This window comes from Barbus barbus, assembly GCF_936440315.1.
Source record: "Barbus barbus genome assembly, chromosome: 2".
Lineage (NCBI taxonomy): Eukaryota > Metazoa > Chordata > Actinopteri > Cypriniformes > Cyprinidae > Barbus > Barbus barbus.
In genome coordinates this window covers 3,920,001-3,936,530 of record NC_136730.1, presented here as the reverse complement: position 1 = coordinate 3,936,530, position 16,530 = coordinate 3,920,001, and the positions used below count along the sequence as shown (strand labels likewise).

Sequence of the window (16,530 nt, the reverse complement as noted above, 5' to 3'; positions counted from 1 at the left end):
ATAATTCACAGTAACTGGATGAGCGTCAATCATAAAACACCTCTTGAGATCGGCATTAATGCACAACATTTCAACGTTACTTGGCAACCAGACAGCCTGCAATTAAACTAATGAACTGTGCTATTTATCTGTTAGTGATGTTTGCTAAATCAAGTCACTCGTACTATTTCACATGCTTATAACGAGTGACTTGGCCAAACCTTGAGAATTAAACTCCAGCGCTTGATCTCAATGATTGATCAAGTCATGTGTGTCGTTCAGGAGATTGCTGTGCTGGTGTTTTACTGAGTGATTTTTGCTCGCTGGACTATAAAGCAGGTGGAAAAATCTCACAGATACACACTGAAAAGTGTTCTTCACCTGTTTTATCATCTTTTTGTATTATGTCAGTCAGTTTAAGGTGAAAAACAGCACATTTGCTTCAAAGACTGTATTTTAGCACATCGCTGTTGCCACAGTTTTATAAAAATCAACACAGCAGTGCAGGACATGACAGCACATCTAAAACTGTGGTATAATCATGTTAATGCACTTCAAGTGGTTATTTGATTTATTTTACACTTATTCTTCTTATACTTATTCATTCTTTGCTTTTCTTTTTGTTTGTTTTAATACATTTTAAAACAAATGAAATCCTTTCTTCGTATGTACCTTTTAAGATCACATTTTAACTATAAACTGTTTTTTATTTCTTGAATATAAAATCACACTTATTTTATTATAATTGTTATCTTTATTTAACATGTTGCACTTTTATTTAATGTGAATGTGAAGTATTAAAAACTAGCAAATGGAATAAACTTAATAAAACTCTATAGACATATTTAAAACGTTCCTTGCTTTGCCGTTAGGACCCCAAAGATGTTATTCTGTGTTTTAACGTTTTACAGTATATATTACTGTTGGGTTTGTCAACTAACAAAATGATTGTGGGTTCAATAAACTACAAACTATTTCTTTGATCTCAGCTTGAGGTATTTTTTAGACATGCATAGTAAACGGAGATTGAGATTGTGGGATTGTTTTCTTGCAGGATGCAGAGATCGCGGCCCAAATACTGCTGGATCAAGGCCAGGTGAGATACAGTTTTGATGTTTTTTATCCCTCTTAAAGATCCTCTTAAAAAAATATTTTTTTTTCATGTCTTTAAATTGTTTAGAGTATTTACAATAATGTAAAAAAAAAAAAAAATGAAAACTGATATTTCATTCATAAGTTATGCTATGTCCTCTGTTGAGGACATCGGGACTCAATTTCTTTGAAAAACTAAAAAGACATGAATGAACATGCATGGGCAAAAACAATAGATTTTTTAAATCACCAATGCATTCTTAGCTTAAGATTTTTTTTTTTTTTTTTTTTACCAAACTTTGTATTACGATGATTCTCAACTATGCTATAACAGAATGATTCGATATACCTTTTTTTTCTTTCTGCAAAATGTGTAAAATTGCCATAAACGGGTTTTCTCATTATATACAATGTATCTATAAACAAAATCTAATTTGCATATGAATGTGTTTTTGGGGCAACATGAATAAAGAAGTGTAATAATGGGAGTAATAATTGACCAGATTTTCATAATAATATATACTATGTCATATAATATTGAAATATAATTCCGTTCCCAATTCATTTGATATGCCTCCCAAAACCCGTAATAATCATAATCACGTAATAATCAATTTAGTCCTGGTGTGCTCATATGAGGCCATATATGAAAACATGTCCTGTTTCATAACAGAAAGTCATATTTTGATTTGAAACCCCATAACATTTTCCTGAGATGTTGAATTATGACACAATTTAAAATTATTTCAAACATTTTTGAAGACCAAGGAGAGGGAGTGGTGATGGTGAAACATCCAATAATTTGGTATCTCTGAAAAGCCCTGAATGTTCTCTGTACAGGACATCCAGACTTAAAACTGTGGCATGTACAGTCTCAGAGAAATTCACTCAAATATAATGTCCTCATATGAGGCCGCAGGGTCTTAAGAGGTTAATGTTGACATGTTTTGTTATTTAAACAAGGTTTAGATCTTGTCATGTCATCTACCCATTTTTACTTTCCATTATCTTGATTTCTATAGGCATAAGCATGATTTAACTGAACGTTCACCTCTTTCTGTGTGTTTGTGCAGGAACACAGCGTCGAGACGCCTCACGGCGTGCTGCATGTGACGGTTCACGGCGCTGGAAATGTGCGCAGACCAGCCATACTGACCTTCCATGATGTGGGAATGGACAGTAAGCCACTCACACACACACACTCACACACACACACTGACGGACAATAAGACGGTTTTGAAAGAAGAAAACATCAACACTTTTTAAATGAAATAAAAAGAGTTTTAGCAGCATATAAAATAGCTTGAAAAATGTTTTGTTCTCTTAATTACACTTGCAAATACATTCTAATTAAAAAACAGCAAGAAAAGGCATAATTTCTTCCAACCAGCAAACACAGATTTCAGGGAACCTTCTAGAAAGTTGATAAAAATAGATGCCTTTGAACTGATTCTCTCATTCTGACAGATTCACCAATGGACATTTTAAAATAAGTTTTTTTTTTTTGATGCCCTAAATATAATGTTCCTTCTGTGACTATTTAAAATCTTTAAGCAAATATTGTGCTACAGAAATATTTTGTATCATTAGAAATGTCACTTTATCATTTAATGTCACTTGTCAATTTATTGCATCCTTGTGGAAAAAAAAGTATTAATTCCTTATTTAAAAAAATAAAAATAAATAAATATATATTTCCAAACTTTTGAAGGGTACTATATCACTTGTGTTTTAAATATATTATTATATTTATGTTATATTAATGTTAGGCAGCAATAATTAAGGAGTAAGTCAGTATATAAGAATGATTTCTGAAGACCATGTGACGCTGAAGACTGGAGTAATGATGCTGAAAATACAGATGCACATCACAGAAATAAATTATTCAATTATATTATTTTTCTTGTATTTTTGATCAAATGAACCCAGCCTTGGTGAGCACACTTGTTTCAAAAACATTGAAAAGTAATAAAGACTTTGTATAATTTGTATTGAAATGTAAAATATAATACAGTAACACTTTAATCTCATTACAGACCAGTTTTAGTAAGCAGAATAAAAGTGTAACAGTGAAAACTACTTCCTCAGAAGACTAAAAGCAGCTGTAGAAGGCAATAGAAGTGAAGCATGTCTGCATCTGTTTCGGATAATGCTGCTCTCCTCCAGATCTGAAGTAGAGCTAACTAGTTGTTCAGGAATCGCTGCCTATCTGCAGGGCTGACCATGCGGTACAGTGTAAGCTATTCCTTCGAAGTGAACAGGAACACAATGGATTAAATGAATGGACTCGCAAGCGACGACCACGTGAGTGTGTTCGATCTGAAGCTGAACGCCACAGCGTCTGTTTCTCATCACGCTTTGCACAACAAACACTCTGAACTTCCTCATGCTGACACACAGGTTCAGTGCGTCTCTGAGGCTTTCTCCTCGGCAGATTTGTACGATGACATTGATGTCATTTTTGTGCAGGAAAGAGTGGTGCGGCTGTGCTCCACATGAGATAATCGGCCCAAGCGCGCGGCTCCGTCACGTCGAAATGATGCTGGATAATGTATTTGTGAATGAAAACGCCATATGCGTTTAGACATGAGATTCTCTGACAGGGAGCTGGCCAGTTAGACAGCGTCTCAGGCTGATTGTGGCTGGAAATGACTTCATTATATTTACATTTACATTTAGTCATTTGGCAGACGCTTTTATCCAAAGCGACTTACAATTGGGGAATACAAGAAGCGATTCATTTTGAAGAGGCAGTCAGACAGAGGAAGTGCTCGTAACACCAAGTCTCAGTCATTGTTCAAATAAGTACAAGCTAGTAGGTGGAGAGAAAGATAGAGGGAAAGTTTTTTTTTTTTCTTTTTTTGAGTTTAGGATGAAGTCAAGTACTGCCGAAAGAGATGAGTTTTCAGTTGTTGCTTGAAGGTTGCCAGGGATCCGGCGTTCCGGATAGGGGTGGGAAGATTATTCCACCAGCCAGGAATGGTGAACGAGAATGTTCTGGAGAGTGATTTTGAGCCTCTCTGTGATGGTACAACAAGGCGTCGCTCACTAGCAGATCTCAAACTTCTGGAGGGGATGTAGGTTCGTAATAGTGAGTGGAAGTAGGAGGGTGCAGAGCCTGTGGTAGATCTGTACGCAAGCATCAGTGACTTGAACTGGATGCGAGCTGCCACTGGCAGCCAGTGCAAGGAGATGAAGAGAGGTGTAACATGCGCTCTTTTGGGCTCGTTGAAGATCAGTCGTGCCGCTGCATTCTGAATCATTTGTAGAGGTTTAATTGTGTTTGATGGCAGTCCAGCCAGAAGAGCATTGCAGTAGTCCAGTCTAGAAACAACCAGGGCCTGGACAAGAAGTTGCGCAGCATGCTCTGTCAGAAATGGCCTGATCTTTCTGATGTTGTGTAGTGCAAACCTGCAGGAACGAGCAGTCTTTGCAATGTGCTCTTTGAAGGTCAGCTGGTCATCAAAGATTACACCAAGATTTCTGACCGAAGTTGATGGGGTAATCATTGATGAGCCGAACTGAATCGTGAAGTCATGCCGTAGAGTCGGAGTGGCAGGGAAGACCAGAAGTTCCGTCTTTGCCAGGTTGAGCTGTAGGTGATGTTCTTTCATCCATGCCGAGATGTCCGCCAGGCAGCCTGAGATCCGTGCAGCTACCGTTGGGTCATGTGGTTGAAAAGAGAGATAGAGCTGTGTGTCATCGGCGTAGCAGTGATAGGAGAAGCCATGTGAAGAGGAGGGGTCCAAGAACCGATCCCTGAGGAACTCCAGTGACCAGTTGATGTGGTTTGGATACCTCCCCTCCCCAGGTCACCCTGAAGGATCTACCGGTGAGATAGGATTCAAACCAGCGAAGTGGAATCCCAGTGATGCCCAGTGATGAGAGGGTAGACAGGAGAATCTGATGATTGACAGTGTCAAAAGCAGCAGAAAGATCCAGCAGAATGAGGACTGATGATTTGGAATCAGCCTTTGCAGTTCGCAGGGCTTCAGCGACTGAGAGTAGCGCAGTCTCTGTTGAATGGCCACTCCTGAAACCTGACTGTTTAGCATCCAGCTTGTTGTACTGTGAAAGAAACCGCGAGAGCTGGTTGAAGACAGCTCGTTCGAGTGTTTTCCCTATGAATGGAAGGAGAGAGACAGGTCTGTAGTTATCTAAAAGAGAAGCATTTAATGTAGGTTTTTTGATCAGTGGGGTTACCCGAGCCTGCTTGAATGCTGTGGGGAAGATGCCTGTGAGGAGAGATGTGTTGATAATGTGTGTGAGTGCCGGTAAGAGTGTGGGAGAGATTGTTTGGAGAAGATGTGAGGGGATCGGGTCAAGAGGACATGTTGTAGGATGGCTGGAGAGGAGAAGTTTGGATACTTCTGCCTCGGTGAGGGGACAGAAGGAGAAGATGGGAGTTAGAGCAGTGGATGTGGTTGATTGGAGGTCCTGTGGAGTTGAGAACTGGTTACTGATTGTTCTAGTTTTGTCTGTGAGCTGAACACCAGAGTGACGAGAAGCATGAGGAGAAACACCGATCTCATCCTGAAAACAAGAGGGTGACAGATAGCAGACATAGTTAAAACCAACTAAACTTCTTAAGCATGGTGTTTGTGAGTCTTAAAAAGGTCTTAAAAGGTCTTAAATGCAATGCACTGCATACAAATCAATATCCTCTCTATTTTTCTCTTGTTTTCCAATACAAATATCTAAACACCCTTAAACCTTATCTGTTTGCATTTTGATTTGAGGAACGATTACTTGAACGACTAGCTTTATAGCTTTTAAAACATTACCTGAGCCTGTGTGTGTGTGTATATATACACACAAACACACATATACATATATATAACAGTAGACCTATACGATTCAGTTTAATATAGCATTAAATTGACATTGAAATTTCAGAAATTATGAGGATAAGGTTAAGTTTTAAAAAAATTATAAATGATTTTTGTCCTTGTTTTTTTATATATATTTATTCACTTTGGCAAGTAGGTGGCACTGTCTCAAATTTGCTTCTGTAAATTCAAAGCTGTAACAATTTTATGTTGTAATATAGCAAAAAGCACCAGCGAACGTTTTAACATCTCTACCAGCACTGCCTAAACATGATCCATATATATATATATATATATATATATATATATATATATATATATATATATATATATATATATATATATATATATAAAGAATATATGACAGAATTTGAATTCATTATATGCAACAAAGTCATGGTTTTACTGTACCTGTTTAGTGTCTAAGAACAACACGGCAGTCCTTGTATGCCAGTCTTTCCTCTCAGTAGTGGTTGAATATTTTGTGCTGTCAAAGTAAAAAAAAAAAAAAGAAGTGTAAAACTGTTTTAACAGCACTGATATCAGCATTTGCTGCAGTGTAACGTACACGACTGTTCAATGTTTAGGGTCAGGGAGATTTTTGAAGTCTCTTCTGCTCACCAAAGTTGCACTTATTTGATAAAAAATACAGTAAAACAATGAAATAATATTAAAATTTAAAACAGCTGTTTTCTATATGACTATATCTTAAAATTTTATTATTTCTGTGATCTATATATATATATATATGTATGTATATATATATGTTTATTTATTTTGAAAATGTGATGCATTCTATTTTTCAGTATTATTTGATGAACACAAAGTGCAAAAGAACAGCATTTGTTTGAAATATAAATCATTTGATCATTCATCTTGTTTTTTTCAGAAAATGTATTACTGACCCCAGACGTTTGACTGATAGTGTAACATATCATGATTCAAATCTGTATTCTGATTAAGTCAAATTAAAGATAAACAATTTATTACTAAACTGTATTTAACTAAAGCTTGTATTATATCTTGACATGCTATATTTATGTGAGATCATTAAACAAAGCAGATGCAATAACTGTCCTATATGAACAGTAAGATTTACATTTTAAACCACATTTATACTCTATGTAGATTTACCTTTTTGTTGTTCTTGAGTTTGTGCAAATGAAGAAGTCTGGTTGAGTCTGAGCTGAAGATCAGAAAGTATCTGAGATGTTTACTGGGCTGATATGTATTGGTTGGAAAAGAGGCAGGTGTGAAAATACTTAGTTTTCTTTTTTTTTTTTTTTTTAAGTTTCTTGCCAGTAATCAAAATGCAGTGTGATTTTTGCTGCTTTGAGATTCTGCCCTTGGGAAATTCACATAGTAATCAAGAAAAATCAAGACAAAAACTAAGTGACATTACAAACAGTCCCCAGAATGGACTTGAGGAGAACTAAAAATCACTAAAACATAACTTCAAACATGACGAAGAAAAGCTAAAATTTAAGAGAAATGATTTGAGACCATTTTCAGACATTTTAAAACTCTTATAATACATAAAATGTTTGCAATTCTTAATGTAATCAATCGACAGGGGAGTATCGTGATTTTTATTTATTTATTTTTTACAGTTTTTTTTACACATTAAAGCAAATTACAAACAATGAACTTAACATTCCTTGACAACAGCAGTGACTCAACGAAAAAAGAAAAATTATGATAAAAATAATTATAAAAGAGTAGAAAGAAAACACAAGGATACAACATTGTGAGGTTTGTATAAAAGTGTCCAGTTTCAGTTGGAGTTGGGCAGTCCTGTATTCCATTCTATTAATAGATTACATTTTTCTTCTATCCACTGGGCCATTTTTTGGAGGGTGTATCTTCATCCAGTTAATTGTAATGGTTTTTCTTGCACTTATAATACGAGTATATGCAGAATATATCTCTGGTTCAAAGTGACTTACATTGCATTCAAGCTGCACATTTGATCATCAAGCCTAACTATGCTATGCAAAGAAAGCTTTTATTGAGAAGCTTCTGGAATCCAGTTTAAACATGCATGTGGCATAGCGACATTTTAATTGATGGTTAAAAAGTTGTACTTGGTGTGACCTCTAGCGAGGTCTGCAGGTCTGACCGAATCGGGATGGTTCAGTGTCAGTTTGTCTCCCATAGTGAACAGGCAAACAGCGGTTTCCAATGACCTCGCAAGCAACAATCACATACGAGTCCATAGTCTGAAACTGAACTTCACATTGATCATTTCTCAAAGCACTTTCAACAGTGTACACTCTGAACCTTCTCTTACTGATACACAAGTTTTCTCTGTGTCTGACGCCTCGTCCATTACAGATTCGTATAATGCTATCGTTGTCATCTTTACGGAGGAAGGACTGTACACGTTTTCTGCCACAAAGATTCATTGTTGTTAGATAATCTACCCAAGCTCTTGTCTGTCTGGTGTTAAATTCACGCAAGAGAATGTGTCTGCGTTTAAACTGATTATATGCGTTGTTATTCAGAGATCTCTGACAGGGATGTGCCCAGTTAGAAATCATGTCTGCAAACATCTCCGGTTGATCGTTGCTGAAACTGACGTTATTCAGTCCATGGCTGAGCGTGATAAGAAGCAAAAGGAAAACCGCAGCTTTCATCCTGAAAACAGGAGAGCAACAGGCGTTTAGAGATACAAAGATAGTTAAAATAGTGACAAATATAACAAGCTAATTAACAATTTCTACCATATGATAAAGCTGGAGGCACCAATTATTTGACCAAATGCAACAATAACATTTGCATGTGTACACTGTAAAAAATTTCACTGTTAAATTACAATAAACTACTGGCAGCTAGATTCACCAGTATAATGCTGTAATTTTACAGTGTACCTACTGTAATCTGCAATAACAGTTTAGTACTGTAAAAATAATACAGTACCGTGCTGTAGAAAATATAAGCTTTACGGTATAATACTGTCATTACACTGTTATTTTAGTATTCCAACTGTAATTTCATAAGCTCTTTATTACTTAAAATGTATTAAAGTACTGTAGAATGTGTGAAATTAACATTTTAACACTGCTAAGGCAATTATTTAAAATTTACATTCTAAAATTAAATAAAACCTCAAAATTACTTGAATACAAAATGCTCGGACAAGAGATGGCTTTAAAACATTAGGCTTTTATTAAAGCATTATTAATTACACTGTTTCCACTTCACCAGTGAGACTGAACTAAACACAACAACATGCTATGGCTTCTGGTTGCAGAATATGTGAATTCACCTTACTAAATACTGTCCCACTCAAAGTTCATACGGTATTTTTTAAAACCTTGCCCTGTCTTCTTCGACACCACCATCAATTGGCTGGCCTTTGTTTCCCTCTCATGGTTCACACCAATGAAGTGCCTAAAATGTACTAATAGAGAAATATGGGATGTTAGGCATGGCAAGTAAATATTAATTGGGGTCATATTGTGTTTCAGAGAAATAAAGAAACAGAGTAGTGGGGTGGAAGGTAAAAAGAAAGAACAACAATTTCTGAACAAAGTTGGGAAGAGGGGGAAAAAAATCTAACAATATTTACCTTTAAACAAACTCTAGTGTCTTTGTAGCTTTTGGTTTTGTAAGTTGAAGACAGTAGCTGGCTTCAATACTGATCATCCAACCTCCAACTGTGACTTCGTCACAGCAACTGATGCGGACAACAACAATAGTTAATATTCAGAAACATTACAAAATACTTGTATCAGCCTACACACGGTAACAACAAAATACAGACAATCTTTAAGGTTCTCTCTGACAAAATAATAAAATGATTACGGTATAACTATAACTGTTAGCATAACTTTAGTGCACATTTCAATAAACCGCACAACAAATGGTAAAATAAAGCCCAATCTATGACATAGAGTTTACAAAAAAAAATTCAATGGATGATCGCATATACCACGGACATTTGATTAGCTTGCAAAATAAACAAAAGTTAAACTCAAATGAACGAGCTTGCTAACTTAGTTAGCTGATTTGTTTACCGGATATATATATTTTTTTTTAAAAATACAAAAAAATTAACTGTTATTGGTAACTTCATTCAATAAAAAGAAATAACAGTGTGTAAATAATTTCACAGGCTAAAACTGACTTTGAAAATGCAAATTACCTTAGTTGGCGAATAGTAAAGCAAGCTGGTGCGCCGGCCATTTCGATGCTGGCAGCTCACAAAAATCGTCTTTAGTTCTGCTTCTTATTCTTCTTTCTCTCGTTAATAAAATATTGTAGATCAGTAATTTAAAACCTGCACGAGTGCACACCTCTTGACTGTTGATGCGTCGTGGGTTTGCTCAGATGAGTTATGAGCAGGCTCAAGCAACAACGTCACAACTGACTAGATCAAAAAAATACTGTATTATACCGTTAAGATTGAACAGTAGCTTGCTGTTAATATTTTATCATCATTTACAGTATTTAACTGCATTTACATAGAACGGTACATTGCTGTAGAAAATGCCCTGTAATTTTACAGCCATTTTTTACAGTGCTATAGGTCGTTTGCTTAGTAACAATCAGTTTTTGAAGAGATTCACCAATATTTACAGCTTTATAACTTTTCATTAGTACGTATAGTGTTTTGCTCTCAGGGCTTTATGGAAATGATTCAAATTCAATCATATTTTAGGAGCATTTTTTACAGCATTTTTCAAAATGAATCTCACCCTGTCTTGTTGAAAATTGTACAAATTTAGCTCTAAATAACAATACGTGAATAAGTTTAAAATGGTGGTACGGTTTATGACTGACCTTGTAAAATCTAAATATACTCATAAAACAGGCATTTTCCAATATAATATGATAGAGTAGATATCTGTATTATTAATTAACCATACATGAATACAGCATGCATCATAAAATATATGAGTATATCTGAGCACATCAATACAACACAACACAAATCTAGTGTCCGTTTACCTGTTTATTAGACCGATTGTTTAGACGAGTCTCTTCCCTCTTCAGTGTTTTGTGCTGTGAAAGAATACAATGTGTGAAGTTTTTTCGTTATGGTTTCTTCTCATACAAACCATGTGTGTGTTTGACGTCAGCGTTTTCTGCACTGAGCAGTATGTGATTAATCAAACCTGGTCAAGCTTAGCGTTTTATAACTAAGAAAATATTCATAGCTAATTTATAACTCAAACTTTTAAAATAAGCTTAATATCTAATATTTAACTTTTAAACTACATTTGTACCGTATGCAGATGTGCTGTTATTGAGTTTTTGCAAATCAAAGAATCGTTAAGTCAGAGCTGGAGTTCAAAAAGTGGACTGATATTTATTGGGTTGACCACATGTGTTTCGTGCAAATTAAGCAGTCTTTAATGGCACTTTTGCTTCTTTGAGATTCTGATCATAGGTCATCACAAAGTGATGTGTTTTTATAGAAATGACTTCATGCATCCACTAAAAATCAGTAAAACACCAGCTGATTCAGTTTCTCTGAGACTTCAAACATGATTGAAGAAAGGGGACGTAAGTGAAGAGAAACAATTCTGCAGCATTTGAGACACTAATGGAATGACTTTCAGACATTATAAGTGTGACTACAATGTCTAAAAGAGTAACTTTGTATATCAAACCTTGTTTTTTTAAAGGTGATTTCACAAAAGAACAGATGCATTTATGCATTTGGCAGATTTTATTCAAAGTGGCATAGCAACAACGTTAATGTATGGTTAAAACAACATTTCAACCCTCATTTAGTCCTTCACACCCACTGTTATGAAATTAAATCATGGTATTTAATAGCAAATATATGGACGTTTGTTCTTTTCAAAGTGATGATCATGATAGTGCACAGGTAGTTTGCCCTCACATTCAACAATGACATTACATTTGATTGTACGACATTTTTCAATGATGCAATTCCATGACAACTGTGATGTTTCATTTCTGCTTTCAATATTGTACACTTGGAACAGATTTGTACTTTTGTAATAGTTATCCTTTATTTCTTTACCAGCGCCATTGCATATTTGTTTTATATTTTCTTCAGTGTCCTTAATAAAGGACTGTACTGTAGTTCTACCACAGAGACTATTTTTCACTAGGTGATCCCTCCAAGCAGTTTCATCTTGTGTTGGAAAATCAGTCGGAAGAATGTGTTTTTTCTTGAACTCAGCATATCGGTCATTGTTCTGGAGATTCGCTCCATCGCTGAGAGCCAGAAAGACAAGGAGCGAGAGAAGAACCGCAGATCTCATCCTGAGACAAACAGGCAAAAAGAGCAGGTTGAGAAAGTAAACAATTAGTAAGACAGACACCAAACACAAGTGAGTTGTGTTCTCTATAAAGTCATCAGCATTTTCACAATTATGAACTACTGACTGACCCATTGGTTGTAAGGAAAGCTATTACACTAATGGCTTAGCATGTTTTACTGTCCTATTCTTGTCTGTGATTGTTATAAGTTCGAAGTACTGTGAGTATTTTCGCTCTGTGAAAGAACTTATCCAAAAAAGCAGGCAAACAGTTTGAACTTTAAATACTTAAAAAAGCAAGTGCGTAGGCATGTGTGTCAAACAAATAAAAGGCACACATTCATTTTCATTAAATTAATTTATAAATTGATACAAATTCCATTTAAAATCATTTCAATTAATCACATAGAGTTGCCCCGGAGCTAATTTGGACTAAATCTGAATGTGATTCATTAGATTGATTCTCAACTGCTGAATGATCTTAATGTTTCTTCATCATGTTTGAAGTCTTTGAATCAGGTGGTTTTTTGGTGATTTTCAGTGGAAATATGAAGTCAGTTCTACTCAAGTTCACACACCATCTTAATTTTAACACTAGGATTATTATTACAACAAACATGCTTAACACGTTACATACCACAATTACAAAATAAAGAAATACATACATTTAAATTAAATAAATAAACCTTTACCTTTCCCTTTGCGCTGTTCTTGAGCTGGTCTAAAAGTCAGTCCGAGCTGTTCAGAAAGTTGTGTCTAAGACGTTCACTTGACTGATATTTATCAGTTTAAAATGAGGTAGGTGTTAAAATACGTTCTGTTTCTTGGAAATGCCCCACTAACGCCTTTCTTGCAATATGAATGTTACTGGATCTAATAATAATATAGGTGGTTTAAAAGCAGTCATGCACATCACACTTAACAAGATGAGCTCTTCACACTCAGTCCATTTTTTTCACACTTGATGAGTGTGTTTAGCCAACCAGACAGAGTCAAAGTGCATGAGAACCAAAATAAACACATAAGACATCAACTGTTGTATTAGCTAGAGGTTTATTTTTTTTAAATAAATGTGAAAATAAAACACGTCTTTTTCCTGAATTGGGATATAAGACATATTTTTGCAAATCAGTTCTTTTGAAAATAGCAAAGAGTGAAACTTTCTGTTTGTATTATTAGCCATGTTTAGCTCTTTGAGTCTGTTGTGTAATTTTAAATATGATGAATGAAAATTGAGTGAATGAGTGTAAACAAGAAGCCATGATGTGTGTGTGTGTTTAAATGCTTTGTTTTATCCCAGCTTAACAATGACCTAAATTAAAAAAAAAATAGTTCTGATTGCTAATTATCACCCCTCAAGATCATGGTGGTTAGAAAGAGACTAAACCACGGGACAAGGCACATTAAATTTAATGATGCTTTGTTTTTTTTTCTCTCTCAGGTAAGAGCTGCTTCTCCACCTTGTTTAAGTTTGAGGAGATGCAGGAGATTGTGAAGAACTTCACTGTGGTCCATGTGGACGCTCCGGGACAAGAGGACAGCGCAGCCATTTATCCTGCTGGGTATGTGCTGTTTGTATATACAAGCCGAATTCCGGAAACATTTTTTAAAATTTGAATAAAATGAAAACTAAAACACTTTCAAATCACATGAGCCAATTGTTTATCCACAACAGAACACAGATAACATAACAAATGATTAAACAGATACATTTTTACACTTTTATCCACTAAATGAGCTCATTTCAAATTTGATGCCTGCTACAGGTTTCAAAAAAGTTGGCATAGGGCAACAAAGGGCTGAAAAAGCAGGAAATGTTGAAAATATTCAGCTGGGAGAACATCTAGCAACTAATTAAGTTAATTGACATCAGGTCTGTAACATGATTAGCTATAAAAGGGATGTCTTAGAGAGGCAGAGTCTCTCAGAATTAAAGATGGGCAGAGGCTCTCCAATCTGTGAAAGAGTGCTTAAAAATATTGTGTAATACTGTTAACAATGTTCCTCAATGTCAAATTGCAAAGGATTTGCAAATCTCATCATCTACAGTGCATAACATCATCAAAAGATACAGAGAAACTGGTGAAATCTCTGTGCGTAAGGGACAAGGCCGAAGACCTTTGTTGGATGCCTGTGGTCTTTGGACCTCAGACAACACTGCATCACTCATAGGCATGATTCTGTAATTGACATGGGCCCAGGAACACTTCCAGAAACCACTGCTGGTAAACACAATCCGCTGTGCCATCTGCAGACGCCAAGTAAAGCTCGATCATGCAAAAAGGAAGCAATATGTAAACATGGTCCAGAAGCACCGTTGTGTCCTGTGTGGCAAGGCTAATTTAAAATGGACTGTTTCAGAGTGGAAAAGTGTTCTATGATCAGATGAGTGCAAATTTCACATTCTTGTTGGAAATCATGGATGTCATGTCCTCCGGACTAAAGAGGAGGGAGACCTTCCAGTGTGTCATCGGCGTTCAGTTCAAAATCCAGCATCTCTGATGGTATGGGGGTGCATAAGTGCATATGGTATGGGTAGCTTACATGTTTTAGAAGGCACTATGAAAGCTTAAAGGTATATAAAGGTTTTAGAGCAACATATGCTCCACTCCAGACGACAATGCAAAACCACATATTGCAGCTATTACAACAGCATGGCTTCGTTGTAGAAGAGTCCGGATGCTGAATTGGCCTGTCTGCAGTCCAGATCTTTCACCTATAGAGAACATTCGGCACATCATTAAATGACCACAAACTCTTCAGCAGCTGGAAACCTGTATCAGGCAAGAATGGGACCAAATTCCAACACCAAAACTCCTGAAACTCATAACCTCGATGCCCAGACGTCTTCAAACTGTTTTGAAAAGAAGAGTAGATGCAACACCATGGTAAACATGAGAGGTTGAGATGGACTTCAGGAGAAACTCTGCTGACCACTTCACACTGATCATCGACGGCTCAACCGTGGAGAGAGTCGGCAGCACTAAATTCCTGGGGGTACACATCACAGAGGATCTCACCTGGACCACCAACGTCATGTCACTCAACAAGAAGGGACAACAGCGCCTCCACTTTCTCCTTCGGCTGAAAAGGGCAAGTCTCCCTCCACCCATCCTCACCACTTTCTACAGGGGCAAAATTGAGAGTGTGCTGACCACCTGCATCACTGTGTGGTACGGGAACTGCAGTGCTGCTGACCACAAGACCCTACAACGGACAGTGAACACTGCTGCAAAGATCATTGGTGCCCCTCTCCCCTCCATCCTGGACATTTTCCTTGCACGATGCTCCAGCAAGGCCTCCAGCATTGTGAAGGACCCCACCCACCCCTCCCACAACCTCTTCCAGATCCTGCCATCAGGTAGAAGGTACCGGAGTATCAAAGCTCTCTCTGTCAGATTGCTCAACAGCTTTTTTTCCACAGGCTTTAAGAGCTCTTAACTCCAATCTCTTTGTCCCCCTCTGAAACTATGATCACCTCAAAGAAGATCAGCACTTTTAGAGTTCATCCCTCTATCTGATGTGATCATAAGTATTGGAGCAGTTGCTTCACAGGTCTTTCTATGTGATCAACTGTGTCCTCTTGCATTAATTCTTCAGATATTAAAAGCAGGGAATGTGTCGTATCAGTTATATCCATTACTTCTGTATTCTGAATCTTGCATTCGATGATGACACACACAAACCAGGATGAAGAAGAGGGAGCTGACTTTGAGAGAAAAGCAAGCAATTTGGATGATAAATGAAGAGGAAGTCAGTTAGAGCTCTAGCAAAAACAAAGGGCATGGAGAAATCAAGAGTTTGGAAACCACCAGAGACACCAGCAACCAACAACGACCTGATCGGCTGAGAAAACAACAGTAGTTGATGACAGACAAATCATAAAAGCTGTGAAAATGAGCCCTAAAAGACGTGTCTGTAAAATCAGCAACAACTTCCAGAAAGCTGGGGTGATGCTCTGACAATCTACTGTCCTCAGGAGACTTTGACACAGAATTACAGATGCTACACAGCAAGATGCAAACCTCTGACCAGCACCAAAAATAGAAAGGCAATATTAGAGTTGGCAAAAAAGCACAAAGGTGAGCCAGAAGAGTTTTGGAACTGTGTTTATGGACCGATGAGACAAAGATGAACCTTTATCTAAGTGATGGGAAAGCAAAAATGTGGAAAAAAAGGGAACTGCAAAGATCCCAAGCATACAGCCTCATCTGTAAAGCATGGTGGAGGTGGTGTCATGGCATGGGCATGCATGGCTGTCTCTGGAACAGGCCCTCTCAACTTTATTGATGACTTAATGTATGATGACAGTAGCAGAATGAATTTGGAAGGGTACAAAACCATCTTGCCTACCAATATTCAAGAAAATGCCACCAGATTAATTGGGAAGT

The 16,530-nt window shown here is 36.7% G+C and overlaps 1 protein-coding gene across 1 annotated transcript in view; it reads left to right on the top strand.

Moving 5' to 3' along the window:
- LOC306842655 (protein NDRG2-like) overlaps nucleotides 1–16,530 on the top strand; it is a 42,566-nt gene that overhangs the window by 17,616 nt on the left and 8,420 nt on the right. Inside the window, exons 3-5 of the mRNA XM_079373622.1 lie at nucleotides 1,034–1,075; nucleotides 2,145–2,250; nucleotides 13,581–13,701. Of these exons, the coding sequence (XP_079229748.1) occupies nucleotides 1,034–1,075; nucleotides 2,145–2,250; nucleotides 13,581–13,701 (269 nt within the window). The remainder of the gene's footprint in view (nucleotides 1–1,033; nucleotides 1,076–2,144; nucleotides 2,251–13,580; nucleotides 13,702–16,530) is intronic.